This window comes from Ochlerotatus camptorhynchus, unplaced genomic scaffold (assembly GCF_037179485.1).
Source record: "Ochlerotatus camptorhynchus isolate MF236.1 unplaced genomic scaffold, CSIRO-AGI_Acam_v1.1 ptg000374l, whole genome shotgun sequence".
NCBI classification, from domain to species: Eukaryota; Metazoa; Arthropoda; class Insecta; order Diptera; family Culicidae; genus Ochlerotatus; species Ochlerotatus camptorhynchus.
Window position 1 is genome coordinate 1,035,570 of NW_027040862.1, and position 25,412 is coordinate 1,060,981.

The 25,412-nt window shown below is 43.7% G+C and overlaps 2 protein-coding genes and 1 pseudogene across 5 annotated transcripts in view; all 3 read right to left on the reverse strand.

The window, feature by feature from the left end:
* Positions 1-2,051: 2,051 nt before the first annotated feature.
* LOC135710259 (uncharacterized protein K02A2.6-like) lies at positions 2,052-3,281 on the reverse strand. The gene is given in 2 exon segments (XM_065232779.1): positions 2,052-2,708; positions 2,796-3,281. Coding segments are annotated over 2 exon segments (1,143 nt in total).
* A 220-nt stretch (positions 3,282-3,501) lies between these two features.
* LOC135710260 (uncharacterized protein K02A2.6-like) lies at positions 3,502-6,480 on the reverse strand (annotated as a pseudogene).
* A 6,074-nt stretch (positions 6,481-12,554) lies between these two features.
* The window catches only part of Orp8 (Oxysterol-binding protein-related protein 8), a 182,867-nt gene continuing 170,009 nt past the window's right edge, over positions 12,555-25,412 (reverse strand). Inside the window, exons 5-13 of one of the 4 annotated variants that reach the window (XM_065232795.1) lie at positions 17,259-17,408; positions 16,963-17,194; positions 16,678-16,899; positions 15,996-16,439; positions 15,749-15,897; positions 15,497-15,675; positions 13,841-14,705; positions 13,459-13,775; positions 12,555-13,391 (exon numbers count right to left, since the gene is read on the reverse strand). In XM_065232795.1, coding sequence (XP_065088867.1) covers positions 13,091-13,391; positions 13,459-13,775; positions 13,841-14,705; positions 15,497-15,675; positions 15,749-15,897; positions 15,996-16,439; positions 16,678-16,899; positions 16,963-17,194; positions 17,259-17,408 — 2,859 coding nt within the window. In that variant the 3' untranslated portion in view covers positions 12,555-13,090. Of the gene's footprint in view, positions 13,401-13,458; positions 13,776-13,840; positions 14,706-15,496; positions 15,676-15,748; positions 15,898-15,995; positions 16,440-16,677; positions 16,900-16,962; positions 17,195-17,258; positions 17,409-25,412 lie in introns of all 4 variants that reach the window. The other 3 variants (XM_065232794.1, XM_065232796.1, XM_065232797.1) reach the window with 3 other exon arrangements.

A 25,412-nucleotide genomic window follows, 5' to 3' on the forward strand; every position in this document is an offset into this window, starting at 1 on the left:
GGCCGGGGAACACCATTTGTTCTCAGGTAGGTAATATTGGTATATGAGGGGAAGAAAGAAATAGAACAAGTTAAGTGTGAGCCGCATGCGTTGGTTAGTCGTTTGGGTCATGGTGTTGTGTTCCCTATTTTATTTGCCTCTATTCAGCTTTCAGATCGCCCCCCTCCCCCCAAACTATTGTGGATGAGAAAAAGAACCCATATTTGGTAACCTCTCGCGAGCTGCAATGCATAAGATATGAATAACAAACAAATCTAGAACAGGGCTTAAACATATAACATTTTCCAAGACTGATCATGATTAATATATAGTATGAAAAATGAAAATTGTACGAAGAAAAGACGATCCCAAAAGAAAGTTCCCTAGCAATAAAACTATTACTCTGTGCTAATATGAGTTATTTCAAAATGTAACAAACTGTACCGAAATCAGAACAGCTAAACTACTCGGTAAGATTTTGGCATTTCTATTCAATTGTATTAAGCTATCTCACAGAGACCAGACGTCCAAGTTCGGTCAGAAACTTGTGTAAAGTTAAGTGGAACGTTGCCGTTACGTAGCGATAGCATCGATAAATTATCTGCTGAAAATTGCCACTTGGCGCTACCAGCACTTAGTGTCTAGTGTAAGTTTTGCAACGCCAGCGCCATCATGTTGTCAAAGAGGGCTTTTAAGTGGGGAAGTCGCCGTTAGTGGCGCTTAAGTCGAATAGGAATCTTTACACATGTTTTTAGAGAAATTTTGGAGCCTCAACGTCTGTTCTCTGTGGCTATCTTATAGCGAGCTTTTTTCAATAATTGCAACATGTGAATAATGCAGAACAAGTATAAAATTGTTCTAGAGCCAAATTGGTTTTGAAGGAAGGTCAAACTACAAACGAACAGCTCAGCCGCTCTGAACCCTATGAAAATTATGCTTTCCCAATATGGTACATTCTCTCACTATAAACCTGTCATTTCTAGCCTATCTGAACTATTTAATAAATGGAAACCATAACATGGGTTACGTTTCCCCTAAGCGGGCCCTCCGCATCCTATCTCTGTCTTATCTCAAATGCCAATGGTTTGAATGTATCAATATATACATTGGAAATGACTTTCAATCAAATAAACCCATACCCCACTCACTTGGCCAGGCTTCAGAATCTAGGTCCTATTTAGGATTATATCTGAAAAATCCAAATTTGGCCAACGCCCATCAAGAAATTTCCCGGTTGTTAGCATAAAAATAAAGTGTTGAAATGATTGCAATATCACGTTATTTTAATCTCAACAGTTGAGCATGAGCATGATTGACCGGCCACGGTTGCTACTCTGTTATTGCCAGCTCAACTGTAATTACACAGAGAACCAATAGACGATGCTTGGGACTATCAAACATCCTCAATACCAGCACCGACCGCGCCCGAACACAGGTCAAGAAAGGAAGGGGTATGAATGTGTTGACATGACACTCGCTTTGATGGAAGCCGAGAACACCTCTGCACTTCCACGAGGAATCACTGGGATGTTGGATAAGAGGGTTGGGTTTGCAGCAGGGCTCGTTTTGGTAAACAATAAGCTGAATTGATGTCCTAACGATCATATAGTGCGAAGGAGCTTTGGATTGAACCCATGATCTTATGCTCAGTAAGCAGAAACGTTTGCCACTAGACAAACGAGCTCCTTTTTAATCATCGAGTTGTTGTTATTACCATGTAGTCATATTAACAAATAAAGCGATTGACGAATCTTGAATGTGGATGGACCTGAAAGTAGACTCATGTTGTTCTGCTCAGCAAGCAAAAACGATCGCTTTAAGGTTATCGAGCCCCTCATATCGCATCATACCTTAACTCGAGTTGTTGTAACCATTCACAGTTTGTTCACCCTTAAGAGGCGGGATCCGCGACAAATCAGCGGATACAGACATCTAACCAAGGCAGAAACTTGACTATGGATTTCTGTACATGCATGCGAACGGAAAAGGAGCTTTTCATCGAACAACATCCCGATATAGGTTACTTCGGCAGACCACTCAACCCTTGTGCCATCCATGATGCAAATTCATGATTACATCTCCCCCTTTTTAGAAAATGTCATAGGAAGAGAACCATCTTGTAATTCTTGATTCTCGTACAAAACGTCGAATAAAGTCTCCAACTGCTTCAGATGACACGGGCTTTTGTGCGGACTGAAGTTCTCCATCTTGAGCAGCAGGTTCATGATCGATTGTCGAAAAAGGATTTTCGCCACTTGACCATCAGCTTCGAGTGATACGGAACCAACAGGAATAGGGACATCGTGATTGAATGGCATTTCTGGATCCAACGGTACAGCTTCATCTTGAATTTCATCAAGCGGGATTTCCCATGGTAGTTGCTGCGTCGCTTGCTCTGGATCATCAGAAGTGTGACGAGGGCGCATTTGGTTTACATGTGACCTCACCAGCTTCGGTCTCCCGTTCATGTCCAGTGCAACGATATAGTTGACGGAACCTTTCCGTTCGATGACTCGACCAGGAATCCAGGACTTGGCGTTTCTGCGATGCTGTTCAACGTAGACCAGGTCATCTTCTTCAAACTCGCGCTTGACTGCTCCATGCCGCCAATTGAACTGTTCGTTTTGTTTGTGGTTCTTGACAGCTTCAGTTACAGGAACAGGTTTCTTCAGTAGGTCCAAAGTGGTGCGCACTGGTCTTCCAAGGAATGCTTCTGCTGGAGACGTCGACTGCGGTGTGTTTCGGTTTGGGATTGAACGATACACCGAAAGGAATGTCTGTAGGTGCTCCAGTGTGGGTTATCCTTCCCCCCTGGCTAGCTTCTTGAGGCCACGCTTGAGTGAATCAACGAATCGCTCCGCTTGGCCGTTGGACTGCAGGTGGTAGGGAGCAGTGCGGAGATAGGTGATACCATTTGCACGGCAATACTGTTGAAACTGCTCGCTGGTGAATTGCGTTCCGTTGTCTAAAACCAATGTGTCTGGGTTGCCGTAACGGGAAAACGTTTCACGCAGCATATTCAGGGTTGGAGTTGTGGTAATGGATTGAGTGCGAAAAAATTCGGGCCACTTAGAGAAAGCATCTACCATGACGAAATAGTAGTATCCATGAATCGGACCAGCAAAATCGATATGGACACGTTGCCATGGCTTGTCCGGGAGAGGCCATGACTCCAAGGTTGCTTTTGTCGGGGACTTCGCTGCTTCAGCACATGCAGTGCACTGACGGACAAATTGCTCCACATCGTCGTCAACGTTAGGCCACTAGATGTAACTTCAGGCCAGAGACTTCATTCGGTCCATTCCTGGGTGTCCACGATGCAGTTGACGAACGATCTGCTTTCGAAACTTTGATGGGACGACGATTCGATCGCCGAACATAACGCAGTTGTCGACAACTTGAAGTCCATCTCGTCTGGCGAAAAACTTCTTGACATCAGGATCAGCAACTTGCATCGCATTTGCTGGCCAACCTTCGTTAAGGAAATTCACCACTTGCTGAAGAACTGGATCCTTTCGAGTTTCAGCCACAATCATCTGGTGCGTGACTGATGGTGTCGTCGAGAATTGCTTTTGCTTCAGATTCGACGCACACGGCGGCTATGACGTAATCCTCATCTGGTCTATGCTGCGATGACATTAGCGGGGATAGAAAATCTGCATAGCCAAAATTCGTCGATGAAACGTGTTGGATGTCGAAATCGTACAGCAGAAGTGTCAAGGCCCAGCGCTGCAAACGGTTTGCTGTGTAAACAGGAATACCTTTCTTTGAGCCGAAAACCTTGAGTAGCGGTTGATGATCGGTTTGCAGGAGGAAGTGTCGTCCATACAGCATTTTGTGGAAACGGGTGACAGCGAATATCATGGCCAATGCTTCCTTCTCCACTTGTCCGTAGTTCATCTCTGCTGGGGTCAGTGAGCGCGAGGCGTGCGCAGTTGCCTTCACTTCACCGGTCGGGAATCGATGCATGATGACAGCGCCAAGGCCGTACTTCGATGCATCTGCTGCAACAACGATTTCCTTGGACGGGTCGTAGTGTGTAAGCAGCAGGTCGGAAAGTAGAATGGCCTTGAGCTACTCGAAAGACTTCTGGCAGTTCCAGCTTGCATCTTTCTTGAGGAGGCTGTCCAGAGGAGCCCTGAGTTGCTTCATCTGCTTAACGAATCTACCATAGTAGTTGACAGCACCGAGGTAGGAACGAAGTTGCTGGACATCCTTCGGAGACTGCATCTTGGAAATGGCTTCTGTTTTTGAAGAGTCAGGCCTAATACCGTCCTTATCCACGATGTGTCCGAGAAACTTGATCTGGGTGAGTGCGAAACGACATTTTTCGAGGCGTAGGTGAAAGCCATACTCACGGATCTGCTCGAGAACAGCGTAGAGACTGCGATCGTGTTCCTGCTTGGTGCGACCAGCGATGAGGATGTCGTCCAAATACGGCTTGACTCCAGGGATGCCGGCCACCATGCTGTCGATGATGCGCTGGGAAGCGCCGGGTGCCGACTTGACTCCGGGGGGTAGTCGGTTATACTGGAACAGTCCACGATGCGTGTTGACCGTGAGTAGCTTTCGCGATTCCTCCTCGACCTCGACCTGTAGGTAAGCGTCAGACAAATCGAGATGAGTGAAGTAACGTGCTCCAGCTAGTTCCGCAAAGAGGTCGTCAGGATGAGGCAGTGGATGATGGTCACATTCTAGCGCGTTGTTCAGTCCCGTCGAATAATCGCCACATACACGGACTGATACATTGTCCGACTTGCGTACGACGACTATTGGTGCTGCCCAGTCCGAGAATTGAACTGGAGAAATTATACCGTTTTGCTGGAGCCTCTCAAGTTCTGCGTCCACCTTGACGAGTGCAGCGTACGCTACTGGTCGTTTCGGGCAATATGCAGGACGTGCGTCAGGCTTGAGGTACAACTTCACTTGCGCTTTTGTATATCTACCCAGCGTGCTTCGAAAAACTTCCGGAAACTGTTGCTTGAGTTGATTGGTGAACTGATCAGAACGTTGGTGTACGACGTTGACCAAGCTGCTTATCGGCACAAACCACAAATCGAACAGATCCATAGTCTCGATTCCTAGAACGTTGAGTTCAGCACTGCTTGAGATGAAAATGCGACCAGTCTTGGTAACATTCTTGATGGTGATCTCGGTCTGGAACTCAGCGAGAAGGTTGAGATTGCCACCAGAAGCTGTAACTGCAGATTCTTCCGTCGGTTGAGTGGGTGGCTGTCCGATGCTGATCCATGTTTCTTCTGAGATTATGGTGATGTCGGACGCCGAGTCGTGTTGAAGTTTGACTGCTACACCATTGAGCTCGACCGGGATGAACTTCCGCTTGCTTCCGATGTACTGGATGATGAACTTACCGAGGACTTGGATTTCCTCGGGCTTATTACGGCACTTGCGAAAAGCACAGTGTTGACGAAAATTTCTATCAGTTCATTCGCTGAGAACAGATCAGGGTTGTTGTTTTTCACTGTTGGGTGTTTCCAGAATCCAGGGGGGGGGGGGGGGGGGTGGAGATCTTTGTCCAGCAGAATCACCGGAAGCTTCTTGAAGGGGGGGCTGGTTGCACCCGCGAATTCGCTTGTCCATGAAGAGGTGGAAAGTCCTCCGTCCTGAAAGTCAGGGCCTTATCCTTTCTTCGTCCTGGTTGATTGTTGGTGGACGCCTTTTTTCGGATGCTTCTTTGAAATTCTCGCGTTTAGGGCACTGCTTGTTGAATCCTTGGTGAGCACCACCACAGTTGGCGCATTTGGACGCCACAGCTTCATCCACAGCACATTCGGAGGTGGCGTGGTGTTGAGCGCAATTGCCGCAGCGTGGCTTAATGTTGCAGTTGCGGATGCCGTGTCCAAAGTTCAGACACCGTTGGCACTGAGTCACATCTTGATGCCGCCACGGTATGGCTCCCAGCGGACGATGATGGAATTTATGGCGCGGATGGCTTTCAACGCCTTGAGCGTCACCTTTCCCTTCTGGAACTGTACCAGGAAAAGGCAATCTAATAAAATGCTTGATGCCTGTCCGTTCATTTATACTCCGATTGAATTCTAGATACTTCAATACTAATATTACCATGTGATAACACAAAACCATCGAAATTTTCAAGGTAGTAGGCGATTTATATTCGGCGATTTCATCGATGGGTTGCTGTTGAATAAACATGCTGTAGGTAATTTGCGGTTACTTCTCTGACTGAGTGTCATGTTGCTGCAGACCAGTGTTGCCAGCGGCACCATAGACGAAAGAACGGCTAAAATGGAGATTTGAGATAACGGACTTGAACGAACTACAGCATTTTCTGGACATCAAGATATAAATTGACAAGGAACATAGAGTAAGTTGGTGCAAGATGGGTCATCTACTTGATTTTTTATTTTTATTTTCATCATCAACAGGCTCATTGTAGCCACAATGTTGGTTTGAAAAAGAGGGTTGCTTTGAAGCTGTTGATTTTGACAAATTAATTCATTAATTTACTAGCTGACCCATCTTGCTCCAACTTACCCTAATATGTATCTGTGCCAAGAAGCTGGTATGTTTCGGAACACACGCATGAAAACTAAGTTACAGCAAACCAGGATGGATGAGATTATTTCTCAAATTAAAAAAAAAAACTTCTGTTCAATACCAACAAGGATGTCATCTATAACCAAATAATCCAGAACACACTCACACAAAGCAACTAATGTAACCAGTTTAATTTTTATTCGTTTCAGTAACAATTCAATTTAATTAATTAATAATTTAGATCATCGCCTCTGGCTGCGCGAGCTTTCAGTGTTTTGTTTTTGTTTGTTTGTTTGTTTGTTTGTATCAATTCATAAAGTTTTGAATAATTATATCATTTGTTAATTTATCATTTAAATTTAACTTAGCCTTCCGCTTGCGTGTATACGTTGCACTCTGATTGTTGATATTAGTTTCAATTAGTTTAATTTTTGGATTTCATCACCCTTTTTACTCTCTCTGGGGAACCAAAAGAAAATCACGACTAACTCCGATTCGATACTGGTACAACAACAATGCCACGCTAGAGATAGATAATAGTACTGCTGTTCCGTTTACCCTCCGACCCTAAATACGTAAACCATCAAGAGGGGGATTGTATAAGTAGTAATATTGTAAATCATATACCTATATTTCCGTTGGTATTTTATATGTTATACAGTACACCAAAACTTGCAATCATTAATTGGGGGGGGGGAGAAACCTTCCAAACGTTTTTCTAATTAAATAAGTTTGCTTCTATACACCTTAAAAAGTAAAATTCTCAGTAGGACACAATAATACACACCATTCGAATGACACAAATTTCTCGAAAAAAAAACTAAATCGATTGTGTTTCACGTTCCAGAACAAATCACCCGGAAATAAAGTAGAGGTATTTTTTTAAATTCTGAACTCGGCGGTTCGTACCTTGTTTCTAAGTATGACAAATGTCTGAAACTAAACTACGCAACGTATTTTCATATCCAAATGTATCTATATACCGCTTGCTATCCTATCACGTTCCAATTGGTTTTATCATTATTATGTTTGCACTTGCCTGAATAGATTATCTGACTTTCGCCTTTCTCCTACACGTAAGGGTATATTGCATTCGATAGACTTGCGAACATTTTTGATCGATATCATTCATCTGTTAATAGACTAATTTCAGGCTAGACTTTTTCGTGTAATTTGTAACGTTAATTGTTCAGTGTGAGTTTCTTGCCAAATTAAGCGGGTCGTTTTGTCACAGTGTTTTTGCTCGACCCCTAACAGCCATCAGCCAGGAATGTAAGTATAGATTCGCTTTTACGCGGGATGGATGAGGGATAAAAGCTACTGCTGCTGCTGCACTACTACACTGTGAAAAAAAAGCTCTCTTCTATCGGGTGAAAGTTTTGCGGAAAGCTCTCACTTACTGCATCTATATCGGTTGGACTAATGCCTAATGCTATACGCGGGGGATAAGCTTTCGTTTTTTGGTCGGCGTAATGGGTTATGGCTTGCTTCCGATGCGATTTTTTGCGGCTCGCGCGAGATGGGGTAAATGTTTTCCTGACTAACTGGGTTGGTGTCCTTGCTAGCTATAGCGGTTATCAGCGTTATCATATGGGTGGTTGGTGTAAATTTAAGGTGGTGGAAGGCTTTCACCGTGGTCGTTTTTTTCTTATTATGGCATTAGAATTTCGAATGAAAACAGAAAGGGAGAACTGGGGAGGTAATCCAAAAGAGACTATGAAGATAATTACTAAGAGATTGAGGTAGGAAGATTACGAATGTTACGGAGGTAATCCCACGAAGATAGGTGGGATAGTCCCGAAAAAAAAATACGGATGTTATTCCAAGGAGATTAGGGAGACAATTCCAAAGAGATTACGGTAGTAACCCCAAATGGATTACGGAGGTAATCTTAAGCATATTGAAAAGGTTATCCTAGAAAAAATACGAAGATGATGATGCTACGAATATTACGGTGGCAATTCCGAACAGCTTTAAGAGGCAATCTAAATGAGACTTTGGTGGTGATTCCAAAGAGATTAAGGAGGTAATTCCAAATACAATACGGTGTTATTCCCAGGGAAATCACTGCGAAAATTTCAAGAAGATGACGGAAGTAATCTCAAGAAGATTAGATAGGTAATCCCACGAAAAATACAGAGGTAATTTGAAGAAGATTACGGAAATTATTCATAAAAAGTTTACAGAGATTACCATGACTATCTCAAAGCGATTACGGTGCAAATCCCAAGGAGATTACGAAAGCAAATTTCTTAGAGATTATGGAGATAATCTGCACAAATTTACAGAGGTAATCCCCAGGAGATTTGGGAGGTTATAAAAAATAGTAATTCCAAGAACATTACGGAGATTATCTCAATGTGATTACGGTTGTCATTCCAAACAGATTACGGAGAATATTCCAAATAAATTACGGAGATAATCTAAGGAAGTAATACCAAGGAGATTACGAAGATAATGTATAAGAGATTACGGAGGCAATCTCAATAACACTACGGTGGTAGTTTAAAAAAAATCGGAAATAATCCCAAGAAGCTGCCGGTAGCAACCCCAGGAATATCAAAGCGATATCTTAACAAGATTACTGAGGTAATCTCAAAGAGATTAGAGAGATAATCCAAAGAAAAATACGGAGGTTATTCCAAGAAATTAACGGAGACAACGTCAAAGTGATTACCGTGGGAATCCCAAGGAGGCAACGAAGGTAATTCCTTAGAGATTACGGAGATAATCTGCACAAGCTTACCGAGGAAGTCCAGAAGAGATTGGGGAGGTTATTAAAAAAAAATACAAAGGAAATTCCAAGAAGATTACGGAAATAATCTCAATGAGATTAGGGTGGTATTTCCAAATAGATTACCAAGATTATTATTATTATTTATCTTTATTAGGGAGGCTTTCAGCCTTGGGCTGGTTCGCCTCCAGATTACCAAGATAATCCAAGGAAGATTATGGAGGTAATGCCAAGGAGATTACAAATATAATTTATAACAGATTACGGAGGTAATCTCAATGACACTACGGTGCTAGATCAATCTATTTGAAATAATTTACTGAAAAAATACAGATGTCACCCCAAGAAGATTACGGAGGTTATCCAAGAACGGAGACAATGTCAAAGAGATTATCGCGGAAATGCCAAGGAGATAACGAAGGTAATTCCTTCGAGATTACGAAGATAATCTATACAAACTTATGGAGGTAATCCCAAGGAGATTGGGGAGATTATAAAAAAAATACGGACGAAATTCCAAGAAGATTATGGAGATAATCTCAATTAGATTACTTTGGTATTTCCAAACAGATTGCGGAGGTTATTCCAAATAGATTACGGAGATAATCCTAGGAAGATTATGGTGGTAATACCAAGGAAATTACAGAAATAATTTCCTAGAGATTACGGAGGTAATCTCAATGAAACTACGGTGGTAATTTAAAAAAATAATCGTTGACGTTGGCAACCCCAGGGAAAGGTAATATTTTATCAAAATTACTGAGGAAATCTTAAAAAGAATGGGAATCCCAAGGAGGTAACCAAGGTAATTCCAGAGCAATTACGCTGGTAATCTTTAGAAGCTTACGATGACAGTCTCAAGAAGGCTACGAAGGTAACACTAAGAACATTGAGGAGGTATTCCCAGAAGAATTACAGAGGTCATTTCAAGAAGATTATGGAGATAATTGCAAAGAGGCTATGTTAGTAATTCCAAAGAGATGATGGTGGAAATACCCAGAAGATTACGAAGGTAATTTCTAAGTGATTAAGCAGGTAATCTCATCACAAGGAAATTCAAGAGGAAATCTCAACTCAATTCCAGAGATGATTCCAATTAGATTACAGAGACAATCCGAAAGGGAAATGCAGACATAATCTCAAGGGAATTACGTAGGAAGCCTCAAGGGAATTAAGGAGGTAATCTCAGAAAAACGCACACAATCCCAAGGAGATGACGATGGTAATTCCAAATAGGATACGGAGGTGATCCTAGGAAGATTACGGAGGTGATTGCAATGTGAAACGACCTAAATTACGGGGGTAATCTCAATTAGCTCATGATGGCAACTCCATGGAAATCAAGGCGATATCCTAAGAAAATTACTGAGATAATCTCAAAGAGATACGAGAGGTACATTCAGGAAAATACAGAGATAATCCCAATGGTAATGCAGACATAATCCCAAGCGAATAACGTAGGAAGCCCCAAGGGAGTTACGTAGGAAGATAATTTCAGAAAAATCATGGAGGTAATTCCAAGAAGATATCGGAGATAATCCCAATGAGATGACGATGGTAATTCCAAATAGATTACGGAGGTGATCCTGGGAAGATTACGGAAGTAATAGCAAAGAGGTAATTTTTAAGACATTACGAAGGCAATCTCAATTCGAACGAAATTACGGAGGTAATCCCAATTAGCTCACGATGGTAACCCCATGGAAATTAAAGCGATATCCTAACAAGATTGCTGAGGTAAACTTAAAAATACTAGGGAGGTAGTTTCGGGAAAAATACAGAATTATCTCTGTATTTTTCCCGAAAGTACCTCCCTAATATTTTTTAGTTTACCTCAGCAATCTTGTTAGGATATCGCCCATGGAGATTACGGAGGTTATTCCAAAAAGCTTAGGGGGTAATCCCATGGAGTTTTCGGAGGTTATTCCAAAAAGCTTAGGGGGCTAATCCCAAGGGAATCAGGTAAGCGATCTAAATTAGATTCAGGAGATAATTCCCAGGGAATTACAACGATAATCCAAAGAGATATTCAGAGATAGTCCCAGAGGAATTACGTACGAAAAACCCAAGGTAATTTAGGAGGTAATCTCAGGAAAATAACGGAGGTAATTCCAAAGAGATTATGAAGGTTATTTCTAACAAATTATGGAGGCAATTTCAATGAGACTATGATGGTAATTACGGAAGTATTTCCAAGCAGTTTACGGCGATCACCTAACAAGATTACTGGTGTAATTTAAAAGAAATGCAGAGATAATCTCAAGGAGAATACGGAGGTAATTTCAAGGGAATTAGAAAGGTAATCTAAATGACATTCCGGAGATAGTTCCAAGGGAATTACAGAGACAGTCTCAAAAAAATTACGAAGGAAACCCCAAGGGAATTAAGGAGATGATCGCCGACACTCCGGACCTAATCTTACGAAGGTAATCTCAACAAAGTAAGAAGACGATTCCAAGAAAGTAACGGAGATGATCCCTATAAGATTACTGTGATAATTCCAAATAGGTTACGGAGGTCATGCCATGGACATTACGGAGGTAATTCCTAAAGGATAACGGACGAAATCTCGATGAAACTACGGTGGTAATTCCAAAGACATTACGGAGGTTATCCCAAGGAGGATACGGAGGTTATTTCAAGGGAATTATAAAGGTAATCTCAATAAGATTACAGAGATAATTCAAAGGGAATTACAGAGACAATCTCAAGAAAACCCCAAGGGAATTAAGGAGACAATTCCATGGAAATTACAGAGGTAATCGCAAAGACATTCCACAGCTAATATTACGAAGGTAATCTCCAAAAGATAAGAGTATAATTTTTCAAAGATTACGAAGATGATCCCAAGGAGATTACGGTTATAATTCCAAATAGATTACAGAGATCATGTCAAGGAGATTACGGAGGTAATTCCTAAAAGATTACGGATGCAATCTCAATGAAACTACGGTGGTAATTCCAAAAAAAATTACGGAGGCTATCTCAAGGAGCTTACGGTGGTAATCCAAATGAGGTTAAGAAAGTAATCCCGGGAAAAATACAGAGATAAGATAAGAAGAATAAGCTGGTAATTCCAAAGGAATTATAAAGGTAATTTGAATGATATACCGGAGATAAATCCAAGGGACAATCTCAATGGAATTACGAAGGACAACTCAAGGGAATTAAGGAGCTGATCACAAGCAAATTACGGAGGTAATCGCAAAGACATTCCGGATCCGATACCACGGATAATCCGGACGTATCATTTTAAGAGGCACCTTTCAATCGAGCAACTAAATAATTCTTCATGTCCTCAATCCAAAATTCTCCACAATCATTGAGTATGCCACACTGAAAAAAATCACCACCTAAGTTCAATCCGGACTTCGCAAATACAATAAGCCACATAGAAAATTTGCTTACACGACCAGGTGAAAACGCTTCCGGGAACGTAAGCTCTGTGTTTGGTTCAACAATATCAATTCTGAAGGGAACCATATCATGTTTATGTATGTATTTCAAAATTTAACCTATATAATACCTAGTGTTCCAACTACAATGAAAATCCTTTGACTCGTGTTTATTGCTGCTGAATTTCAGATTTAAGCTATTTCCTTTTTTCCATAAACATAGGTTTTATCGACACTTGCAAACCTTTTAGGCAATTCGTGTCGCTCGAGCTCCACACCATCGGATCGTGGCTAGGTTGCTCGTTGCCCCTTGAAATCCCAATCCCGACCATCCTCATCGACATCGTCAACATATGATTGGCAATTTGTGTATGTGTGTGTGTGTGTTATGTTGTGTATTGATTGTTTCGTCTTCGAACAAGAATAGTGCTTGATAAAATCCAATAAAAATTACCTCTACTCTCTACTGACTACCACCAGTGCCGCTAGCACCCGCGGAATCGCCGCTCGTGGGCAAACTGGCCACACTGGCAAGCGATCGCTTTGTTAGGAACCATGCCACCAGCACCTGTATCAACAGACCAAGCACTCCGTACGCGATCATCTTCAGGTTCGAGGGAGCCAGCAGACCGCTTAAACTGCCACTGCCGCTGCCGTGGCCCTTCGGAGCCCAGTGGATTTTATCCATATCCAGCTGCAGCTTGCAGAGCTTCTTCGAGTGTTCCTCCAGCTTTTTGTTGATGTCGTCCAGCGTATGCATTACCCTGCGTTTACTAAAACTGTTAATATACCGGGGAATCGTTTCGGGATAGAAACTTGCTGTACACTCACCTAGTATTGGAAATGCCAATGTCATGTTCATTCGAGTGACTAGAGTCCGAGTTCGGGTCGTTCAGATCCGGCGTCGACGTGGTGGATGAGATTTTGCGAGCTTTCAGAACCGTACCGGCCACCACCATGCGCGTCTTGCGCAGTGAACCACGCGATTCTGCCTGCAGAATGCTAAGGGGTTCGGCACTGACCACCGAGGCCGTCCGTACCATCGGCGCCTGGTGCCGGGTCTTGGTTTGGATCCGGTAGTTGCACTCGTACTGCCGCAGATCGTTCCGCGGATCCCACGGACGGAGGTCAGCGTACTTGTAGTGATACTGCGCGGGGAAGATAAAACAATTAACGTCTTGAACTATCGGAAAACCCTCAAAAACAAACTCACCTGACCAGTAACCAGATCTTGCTGGAACAGTCCCGGCACCCACTCGGAGCAGGTCGCTTTCCGTTCCTTCGCTGAGATGCGCTGAGCCTCTTCCAGTGCCGTCTTCTCTTCGGTCGCACCCACCTGGTCGTCTCTCCGGATGGCAGCCGAAACGTGTTGCCAGAGCCGCTCCGATTCGGTCGTTCCCTGCGACTCCATTGGCACAGTGAAGCGCTTCAACCGTTTGTTACGAACTTCCGGTGACGGAGTGAACAACACCGATTCCTCGCTGGTTCGAGAATCCTTAATCCTAATCTCCCCATCCCAATGGCCGTTAATGTTCGCTAGCGTTTCCTTGCCCAGCTTCAGCTTCCCGGTTACCAGATTGGTATATTCGTTGCCTCCGAGGAACGGTTTCAGCTTGAAGTCCAGTTCCGTCTTGTAGCCCGTATTTTCGCACTCGACCGAAACCTTCCCTCCCAGTTCCATCGAGAGCGTCCCCATCAGGATGCCCTTGCAGTGGGCGTACGGCACCGTCAGGGTGTAGCTTTCCCCCCGAGGGAGCAGCGTCAACGTGGCCACCCCCTCCAGTATCGCCGAAGTACTGTTGCCGTAGAATTTCGATTTGGCCAGAATGCTGCAGCTGATGCTGAACCCGTCCTGCCGGTTCGTGACGTAGAATACTGAAATCGGCGGATGATGCGAGACCTGCTCGGCAATGTAGAACGTCCGGCTGCCGTTCTCGTGCTGCCAGAAGCAGCGGAACGTTTCGCCCAGGATCGGATTGTAGGGCTTCTTGAGGCCCTTGGGCTTCTTGTAGAACCCGGATAGGTACCACTGTACGACGGTTTTCATCCGCGTGAACGGGTCGTCCTCGAGGACGGCTCTGGAAAAAGGAGTGGGATTGCACTTTGTGGCATCAATCGAAATTTGTGGAAATGAAGGGTTATTATTTCGGAAAAAATTTCATCAGTGTTTAGAAAAAAAAAAATTTCAGTAAATTTTCAGTAAATCCCATGAAGAATTTAAAAAAAAAAATCAGAAATTACCATTGAGACACTTTTAAACGGACTTCCTTTGACATGCGTTCAGAATTTTCTAAGAAATTCATTAGGTAAGTTTTTGGGGAATTTTAAAGGAAATGATTAAGATAATGGCAGCTCATAAAAGCATAACTCTGTCCCATCTCTACTTAATTTCCAATTATATGTCTCAAAGAATCATCTCTTGGAATATCGCTTGTCACTACCCCAACTTGGTTTGGTAGGATCAAGTTCTCACTGAACGAACTACTAAAATGTTGTGCTAAGAGACGACACTTCTCAAATTCATAACTAGCAGTTTGCTCACCATAATCCGATATCGTTCTTCTTGGAGATTTGATAAGGTTTCCATGAGTGTTCAAACGAAAATTCTAGGAAAATTTGAGAACCTTTTGTATAGTAATTTCCCGACGAATTCACGCAAATTTTGAACATTTTATACTACGTCTATTTAAGCGCACAAACTAATTTCCTAATTCAGATTTGCAGCTGCTAATCCCAAGTCAATTAAAAGGGTATTTCCAGGTGTCTGTGCTGCAAAGTCCGTACAACCATCAATTAAACTCCTAAAGGCTTTCAGTAGATATACAAACCCCCATGAACCGAATCCGTTTCTTTCCATCATTGAGCTTACTTTGAAAGAATATCCGCATGGTAGTACGAATCGGCCAGCTTGTCCAGGAACGAGCGCGGTTCCAGAATGAACGTCGGCAGCACCACCTTGCTCAGATCCATGCCGGGCCGCACCTGTTTGACCAGGAACCAAATCAGGCTCTTGTGCTCCTCGGGTAGCTCCTCCACCTGCTCACCAGCCTGTTATTTTATTTCGAAAACAAAAGCTTCAAACCAATTCTTTAGGCACGAATGTGATCGAATGGGATCCTACCGCTCCGAATTCCTCCTCCGACGAGTGCACGTACGGTGTCTCAGGAAACTCTTCCACCTCCAAGCCCTCGCCCATGTCGGACTCCGAATCGGACTCCCCGGCCGACATGACCAACGTGCCCTGGTCCGGCTGGCTGTCGATGTCCAAGTCTAAAATTGCAAGACAAATTGGTTAGAATCACACGCCGCGAATTCCGAGCATCGCTACACAAAAATCAATCTATCAATAGAAAAGAACAACATCTAACATTGACCGTCGGAGATCCGAATCGTAATGCCACTGGTTCCGCACTCCTTGTTGAACTCGGCCGGACTGCTGCGGCGCCGCTGGCGCTGTTCGTCGGTACTTTCCAGTAATTTCCCATGGGGACCAGGCGAGTATCCAACCTGCAGTGAACCGCGTCTGCTCCCAATGGAAAAGTCATCATTCTCATCGAACACATCGTCATCGGTGCCGGCAGGGGACAATGTTCCCTGATCGTTGGGATAGCGAAGCAAATCCGGCGAATCGCGAAGATACCGCTCCCAGTGGGCCACTGCCAGGTACAGCTGCTGAAAGATGGGAGTCGGCGAGGGACAAGGACTACGGTGGAAGGACTTTTCGATCGGTTCTACGTGGAGGGTCTTTGACTCCGGTGGGGACGGCGGGAGGTACTTCATTAGGTAGTTAAGGTGCTCTTTCAATTTGGGGACTACATCGGGGAGATGATGACGGATGGTTAGCAAGAGTAATTCATCGGTTAAGATGGACACAAGGTGGAGATGACACCGAACACAGTTAGTGTGAGCGAGTATTATTGTACGACAATCAACGAGCGATACAAAGCAATTTTGGACACGGAAATCGAGAGAAAACAGACGAATTAGTATCGGGAACTAAAGAAGAAGGATTTTGAGAGTGACACAGGTCGGAAGGCTTCAGGAACTCACCATGTTCGTCAAAGTGCTTCTCGTAGTCCGCCTCGGACCACTGTGTCTCGTGGGTGCTGGTAGCTCCTTCCGGGGTGCTAGTGTCGATTACCGGTACGGATCGTACCAATAGCGCCGAACATCTCAGTGACAGTTCCAGGGCATCCATCCAACACTTTCCGGCAGCCTGGCTGGGAGCTCGGAATATGAGGTAGGATGTGGGCAACGGTTGGACGACGGCACCTGAAAATAAATCACAACCATTAGGACTGGCAAAGGAAAACAAAAACTACGCCATCAACTAACCCATCGTCTCTTTATCCGGCCCCCGTGGGGCCCATATCGTTTGATCCATCGGGTGGAACAGCTTGAAACAGAATCCATCCTTCTTGCTGGGCCTCTCAATCACCTGGCAGGAAGTCAACAGCACCGTTCCGACCCAATGGCTGCCTTTGGTTTTGGGGCTCTTGTAGATGAACAACAGTCCCGGCTTTAGCACGCACCACAGCTTCGTCCACGATTTGAGTGTCCCCCGGATCTGGAATAGCGATAATTGACTAATAATGTATTGGCATTCAAAAGGCATAACCAACAATAATTACCTTTAGCCAATCGGCCAGGACAATCACGGCCGGGTCCTGGAGCGAATTGAGCAGCTCCGAGGCGACCCGTTTCTTCTCGCGGCGGTAGTTCTTTCGTTGTGCTTTGTAGGATTCCTTTCGATTTAGTTTGGTTGAATCGTTGTTGGATTGCTGCGGCGGGGGGGGGGAGGCGAGCAGAGAAGGAAGAACGAACATTGTAATAATGAGAATCAGTTCAATGAATATTTTATGGACGGTGTGCATGTATGTGGGGGAAATATCTGTATCACGGCATATAATAAGTGGTTCGGGGAGTTTGATTCGCCATTTTCGGGTGTGATAATATCAGAATCAAAGGCTAGATTTGGTAGCAAAGCGATGAAAGAAGATGTTCGGCCACTCAATTAAAGGATATTCATTGGAAGCAAATATCCGTCGGTACTTAGACGTGGTCTGACCGTAATTATCACCTCGTTCGTTGAGGGTCATTTATAATCTGTAAGTATGGCGGCTTCGCGTGCTTGCAGTGTACGATGCACGAGATCATACTATTTAAAGAATCTTACGTAGCAGCACCTCTATGGTAAGACTTTTTGCTTTAAAGGCTATTTTACCACCATGAATTTATTTCATTTGATACCCGTATTGCCACAAAATTTTAAATTTGAAAACTACTATTTCATATGTCAATACCACATTAAATGCTAAAACAATGTTAGACGTTGTCCATAAACCACGTGAATATTTCAGGGAGGGGACGGAGAATTGCTAGTGTAAACGGTCGATAAAAATTTAAATAGAAAAATTAACTGATTATCTGGGAGGGAAGGGAGTTCTAAAATCATACGTCGACGTGGTGAAATGGTGCACCGATTTCCGAGATTTGTGTAACTGAAAATTCGAAGTGGAAGTGCATGTATACATTGGGCGACCATTTGTGGACTCTACAAGGAATCACCTTAATCATCTATGAAAAGCTAGTTTGACTACCATATTATTTGTTAATTGTAATAAAATCTTTCTTTTCCATAATCCACCGTAGAGAGGGTCCAGGATGAAAGAGGAGCGGATTCAAAACAAACGGCCTTGGCAACGAATCTATGGCAAACCCTCAAAATACCAGGCTTGCTGAAACTCCTCAACCTAACTGGAGGTTTTAAAACACTCTTGTCGTGCGAGTTTAGCCAGCCCTCACCTCGAGTGAGTGGCGGCGGGAATATGGAAGAAGTAAACAAAAACTTCTCGAGGTGCGCTTTTCGTGACGTGACGTGAGGTCCGCTTTTCGAGACTCCGGATGACTTTGACATGCCACCAAAGATCACGTCTTTGATTTAACCCCTTGATCAAGGCATCAAGGCGCCGGGGATAAGAAACACGGTGAAATCAACGAAATCATAAGAGATGAACCGGCTACAGCAGATGAAATTGTTAGCGAACTGGACCCATCTACAATGAATATGGATTATATTTTCATCTCACCACGGCAGGAATCGAGTTAAAAATAAATCAACTCTTCGAGTTCGAAAGCTTCTGCACATTGGACAGTAATGTCGAACAGAGTGCAAAAATTCAAGATTTGCTAAGGGAAGTCGAAACGTTGCCATATTGCTCAATGATACAAATACAAATTATACGCAATATGATTGGGAAGCATTATTCAGGAAAATTAAGACGAGGCAAGATTCTGAGCTTCAAAATACCCTAAAACATTAATAAGACAAAATTCATCTTCCTAGTGGATTATCGGGGTGTACACGGTCCACGTTAACTGTGCTGAACTGATACGAGGCTGTCCATAGTCCCTTCGAAAGCCAATTGTCACCATTTTGGATCTCAAAATGGGGCCAGACATCGATTTTGGGCCTATACACGTCGTCCCCATTAATAGTTCACGTTACAACAAAGGCTGCCATCTTAAATTTCAAAATGGCGTCTGGCATCGATATTTGATCTCTACACGTCGTTCCATATCCAAAATAAATACCCATATTTTGTAATATAACAGTTTTTTTTCCAGTTATTACGTCTGGCATCGATTTACGGTCTCTACACGTCGTACCCTTTCCGGAAATACCCATATTGTAGGGTATTTGACAGTTTTTTCTTGAACCGATGACCGCCATCTTGGATTCCAAAATTATGTCTGGCATCGATTTCCGGCCTCTACACGTCATCCGCTTTCCGAAAATACCCATATTGTATGGTATTTGACAGTTTTTATTAAACCGATGATCGCCATCTTGGATTTCAAAATGACGTCTGGCATCGGTTTCCGGACTCTACACGTCATCCGCTTTCCGAAAATACCCATATTGTATGGTATTTGCGAGTTTTTGTTGAACCGATGCCACCATCTTGGATTTCATAATGACGTCTGGCATGGATTTCCGGACTCTACACGTTGTACCCTTTCTGGAAATACCCATATTGTAGGGTATTTGACAGTTTTTTTTTGAATCGATGACCGCCATTTTGGATTTTAAAATGGCGTCCGAAATCGATTTACAGCCTCTCTACACGTCATTCCTATTCCGTTTCGTGTCCTCGCATTGCACAGCAACATCTGATATGGACAAGCTGTCTAGAAATACCATATTAAGGAAGTTCATGTGCACACTACCGCCACGTAGTGAGAGAGTTCTTAAATAATATGACCACCATCCGAAAGGACTTGGTCAACTGGACTTGGACCCGGACTTGGACTTGGACCTGAACAACTTTGCTGAAGACAGCAACGTTCTATATGGTCAGGTTCTCGAGATACAGTTTATATAGGAAATTTACATGCACACTAGCGCTGCGTAGTGAGAGAGTTCTGAACTAATATGAACACCATACAAAAGGACATTATCACCTGAACAACTTTGCTGAAGACAGTAACAGGATTTTGAGATACAGCTTATATAGCAAGCTCATGTGCACACTAGCGCTGCGTAGTGAGAGAGTTCTGAACTAAAATGGCCACCATCCGAAAGGACTTGGTCACTTGAACAACTTTGCTCAAGACAGTAACTTTCTATATGGCCAGGTTCACGAAATATTCTATGTTGGACCTATATATTATAACGCCCGTCATAAGTAACATAAAAGTGAAGCGCCTCTAGCGGCGTAGTTCCAAATTAAAACTGAATCCAATGACTTGTTGGTCTATCCCAGTACAACATATTTGTCGAAGACAGTATAGCTCTATATATTGAAATAAATGAGATAATCCACCACAGCCCCTATTAGTGAAAATCCCATAAGCTGTGGGTATCCTTATTCGCGGTTCCTTATTCACGCCCCAGTTACCCCGGCAATAAGGATTCCTGACTGTACAGTGCTTTTCCGATTCCGATCAGCCTGCAGATTTCACTACATCTTTCAATGTTTAAACATTAATGCTCGAAATGTTCGCTGAAATTTGGATGTCGCCGATCGTGGAAACGTTTCGTTAACACCTGTTACTTGGATCGCGCCGTAGAAAGCATTGTGGAAGCCCCCAATCCCTCCGACCCAGTCCTGCCGTCTGCCGCCTACGATCTTCATAGTCGTTCCGGGCCTGTGGTTGGATGTGGAGAAGGGGTCTTCCAACCCACTCACTATGGCGAGTATCCGGATGGTAATGTTAATGTTCGTTCGCTGCCTGATGTTTCCGTGATTTCCAGGAATAACGTCCAACGTCGTGCTACCATAATATGTCATAAACAAGACGTCATCATTTATTACCAGAACATCGGTGGAATGAATTCTGGTGTTAACGACTACCGCTTAGCTGAATCGGACCGTTGCTATGATGTCATCGTTCTAACCGAGACTTGCCTCGATTCTCGAACGCTCTCCAGCCAGGCGTTTGGACGCGAGTATGAAGTCTTTCGCTGCGATCGAAATCCTTAAAACATTCGGAAATCTAATGGAGGTGGTGTTCTTGTGACAGTCCGTTCCGGTTTGAAGACGAGAGCTTTGTGGGACTGTGTGGAACAAGCATGGGTTGCCGCTGAACTGAGTGATCACACTCTGTACTTATATATATGCAGTGTGCATTGCTCCTGACCAGTGCTGTAAATTCTCAAAATCATTTGAACATTTTTGATGAAAATGAGAAAACTAGCCATTCGCTATCAAAAGGGACCTCCTCCGAATGGGTGATATCAGTTGCTTAGTCATTTGACGAAGGCATGGATCATTCTCATTTGAGAAACGCTATATATCATTCAATTGAGTGTAACCTACACACAAACGGAGCTCTGATCGACATTCCGGCGAAAAAGCGAAGCCAACCCGACACCAACCTGACTTCTATCAAACCCCAACCCGATGTTGACCCGACATTGACCCGACATAAACCCAAAATTGACCCGACAACAACACGACATTTGGTCGACAGCGACCTTAAATTAGCCTTACATTGATCCGACATCGGGTCGACTTGTCTGTTCTGGACCATTTTGCTGGATTTCTTCCATACTCCACTGTCGTATATCAAATGATAGTGAGTGACTCAATTGACAGTGACAATGAGCTTCGAATGAGAAAAGGGCTCTTCAAATTATGGTCATATGAGAATTCGTTTACACAGAATTGATTGAATGGTTGTATTGGTTCATCTTCAATCGAATGATATGAAAATTTACAGCACTGCTCCTGACCGTGTTCGGGACAACGAACTTATCGAAACCCATTGTCGGTCCGTTTTCGCCGTAATGGAAACTGCAACTCCAGTTGATGAGATAATTGTTCTGGGTGACTTCAATCTAGCTGGTGTTTCGTGGAAACCATCTCACAGTGGCTTTCTCTATCCAGACCCTGTACGGTCTGTATTTCATACAGGATCAGTTAGCTAGAGTGCAGCAACCCTATCTCAAATCAATGACGTAGTTAACGAGAACAATCGAAGCTTAGACCTCTGTTTCGTTAGCGCTCAGGACACTGCTCCAGTTATCTCCACGGCACCTTCTCCACTAGTAAAGCAAGTTCCTCATCATTCTCCTTTCGTTGTCACTGTCCAAGATAGTCACGTTTTGAAGACATTTGCACAAACGTGTCATACGATTTTCGGAAAGCTGATCATAGTAGTATCATCGACGTGCTGTCTAGCATAGACTGGGGAAGCGTCCTGGACCCTGATAACGTTGAAACCACTGCGCAAACTTTTTCACATGTCTTGGCGTATGTCATTGACTTCACCAAGTATCGTACGCTGTCGCTGAAACATCATTACGTTAGGCTCAATCATGAGTTCAAGCGAGTTAGCCATCGACGCTATTCGCGATATCAACGAGGAATTCGGAGTAAACTCAAGTCACACCCGAAGTCCTTCTGGAATTACGTTAACGAGCAGCGCAAAGAGTCTGGCCTACCATCGTCAATGATGTTCAACGGAGAAGTTGCTTCCACCTCTCAGGAGATCTGTCGCTTGTTTTCAGACAAGTTTGCCAGCGTATTCTCTGATGAGATATTATCCGACGACCACGTTACCCTAGCAGCTAGTAATGTACCACTCTTGAAGTATTTGGAAATTAACCTCAAAATTTTGTTGGAAATTTCCTTAAACCTTTCCCTAAAATTCCTTAGAATTCCGTTGGAATCAATTTCAAAATTGTCATTGAATTCTTTTCAGAATTCCCTATGGATTTTCATTCCTCTCTTGGAATGGGACTCACAAGTACCTTGGAGTTCTCCTTACAAATCCCTTGGAATTATACTAAGAACGACCTTGGAATTTTCCTTATTTTTCACCTTACGTTTCATCTGGAGTTCAACAGAACTAACTTGAAAGGAATTCTCAGATTTCAATTCAAGTTCATTGGAAATGCTCATCAAAATCATTCATTAAATTTCGTAAGCTGAAAAACTTTTGCAAAAGCCTTATTTGTTTTTTTTTAATCTGGGTTCTTGGAAAACATTCAATGTCTGACGTCTTTCATATTCACAATGAAGTCTTTTTTTACACGGTTTTTTTACGCGGTTTTTTACACGGTTTTCCACAATTTACACGGTACGTTTTTAACGATATCTCGACAACGATACAACCTATCGACTTGATTCCAATCACATTATCCGTTTCAAGCTATAGGTAATCGAGTGGCATACTTAAAATAAATCACAATTTTTGGTGTAAATACAGATTTTTTTAAATATGTCTATATGGACCATATCCAGGGCTGGTAGTGGATATGTAATATAATAGTAGTGACTTTAGTGACTAAAATAATGAAAATAGTGACCAAATAGTGACTTTAAAGCAATAAAAAAGTGACAAATAAAGGGTGTCCACGATGAAATTGCCACACTATGAAATTGCTCTAACTTTTTAACCGTTGGGTAGAATTTAATGAAAATTTGGGTGGATTTAGTTCATAGTGCATTATTTGTGATCAAAACTCGCGGAAATGGAGTCGAAAGAACAGCTCGTGCGTGATAAAATCTTGCGCATTCATCACGAGAACAAGGATCTCTCGCATCGTTCCATCGCTAAAACGTTGGGAATCGCGAATTCCACGGTGTCGCGAGTGATTAAGCGGTTCGAGGAACGGTTGACCACCGATCGGAAGCCCAGAAGTGAAGGAAAAAGTATTCCGTACAACACCAAAAATCACAACCGCGTAGTTGGGGCCTTCAACCGAAATCCGAACGCCTCCGTTAGGGATGTGGCTAAGAAGCTGCACCTAAGCCGAAGTTTTGTCCAGAAGGCCAAAACTAAGGCTGGGCTTCGAACGTTCAAGGTACAAAAGGCCCCTAATCGCGACGGGAAGCAGAACAAGTCCGCCAAAACCCGTGCCAGGAAGTTGTACCTCAACATGCTGACGAAAGTCGAATGCTGCATCATGGACAGGCATACCATAAGTACTGCCTCATGACAGTATTCCAACGGCTGTCGCTTTCTTTTCCCTACGACAGCCTTGAGATTGAGCTATAAGCGACAGCCCACAGTGAGGCTGTTATACGACATGCAACGTTGCCGTCTTGTGCAGTACACGACAGCTCGTTCTTAGTCATGTATTTTGTTCGTTCGGCTATGACAGCCTCGGATGGTCATTCGTAACGTTCCTCGTACATACAACAAGCAGTCCGTCGAACTGCCGATTCGTTGCTGCTGTCTTTGAAATTTTGTTTGGATGTCGTAAAACTGCTACTACACTACCAGTGTGGCGCCGGAGCTCGTTCGGTTGCTATCACGTTCGTGCTGCCCATTGCAAAATTTTCATCCGATATTTTTTTAAAAACGCGCGGTCTCCGGCGAAAAATATAAGCCTACCCGACACCAACCTGACTTCTACCAAACCCCAACCCGATGTTGACCCGACATCGACCCGACATTTGGCCGACGTCGACCATAAATTGACCTTACATTGATCCGACATCGGGCCGACATATCTGTTCGGGATCATTCTTCTGGGTTTCTTCCATACTCCACTGCCGTATATCAATTGTATATAATGTCTCGTGACAGCCTTTTCGTGACAGCCACTTGGGTAAGCTGAGGGATGTCGTCGGTTTGTGAAGGCTGTTATGACGACAGAAACATTGAGAACCTTGTCATAAAGAAATGTATAAATACAGCCCATTCGGCACGATGATTTTAGCAAAGCGGGTATAGATGCAACTTTTCTAATACAGCTTTCATTCGTTCGTGCGTGCGCTGTTGCCAATACACTTCGAATTCAGATCTGAACGTACGGTAGCAAGCGGCAGTAAAGCACACAAAGCAACAGTCAATTCAGGTATAAACCAACTGTCGCGAGAAGGCTGTACTATTTGGAAGCCTGATCATGGACGACGAAACATATGTGAAGGCCGACTTCAAACAGATCCCCGGCAACCTGTTTTTCACGGCCAAGGATAAGTTCAGCATGTCCGCACTCAGAAGATGTCCAAATTTGCGAAGAAATTCCTGGTTTGGCAAGCCATCTGCACGTGCAGGAAGCGGAGTGCACCTTTCGTGACCCAGGACACGATGAACGGACAGGTGTACATAAAAGAGTGCCTCCAGAAGCCGCTTCCTCCCTCCTGAAGGCCCACAACGTCCCAACAATCTTCTGGCCGGATTTGGCCTCATGCCACTACTCCAAGGACGTGCTGAAGTGGTATGCGGACAATAAGGTCAATTTCGTGCCGAAAATGTTCAACCCTCCCAACACTCCGGAGCTCCGCCCCATCGAGAAGTACTGGGCGATTATGAAGCAGCACCTTCTT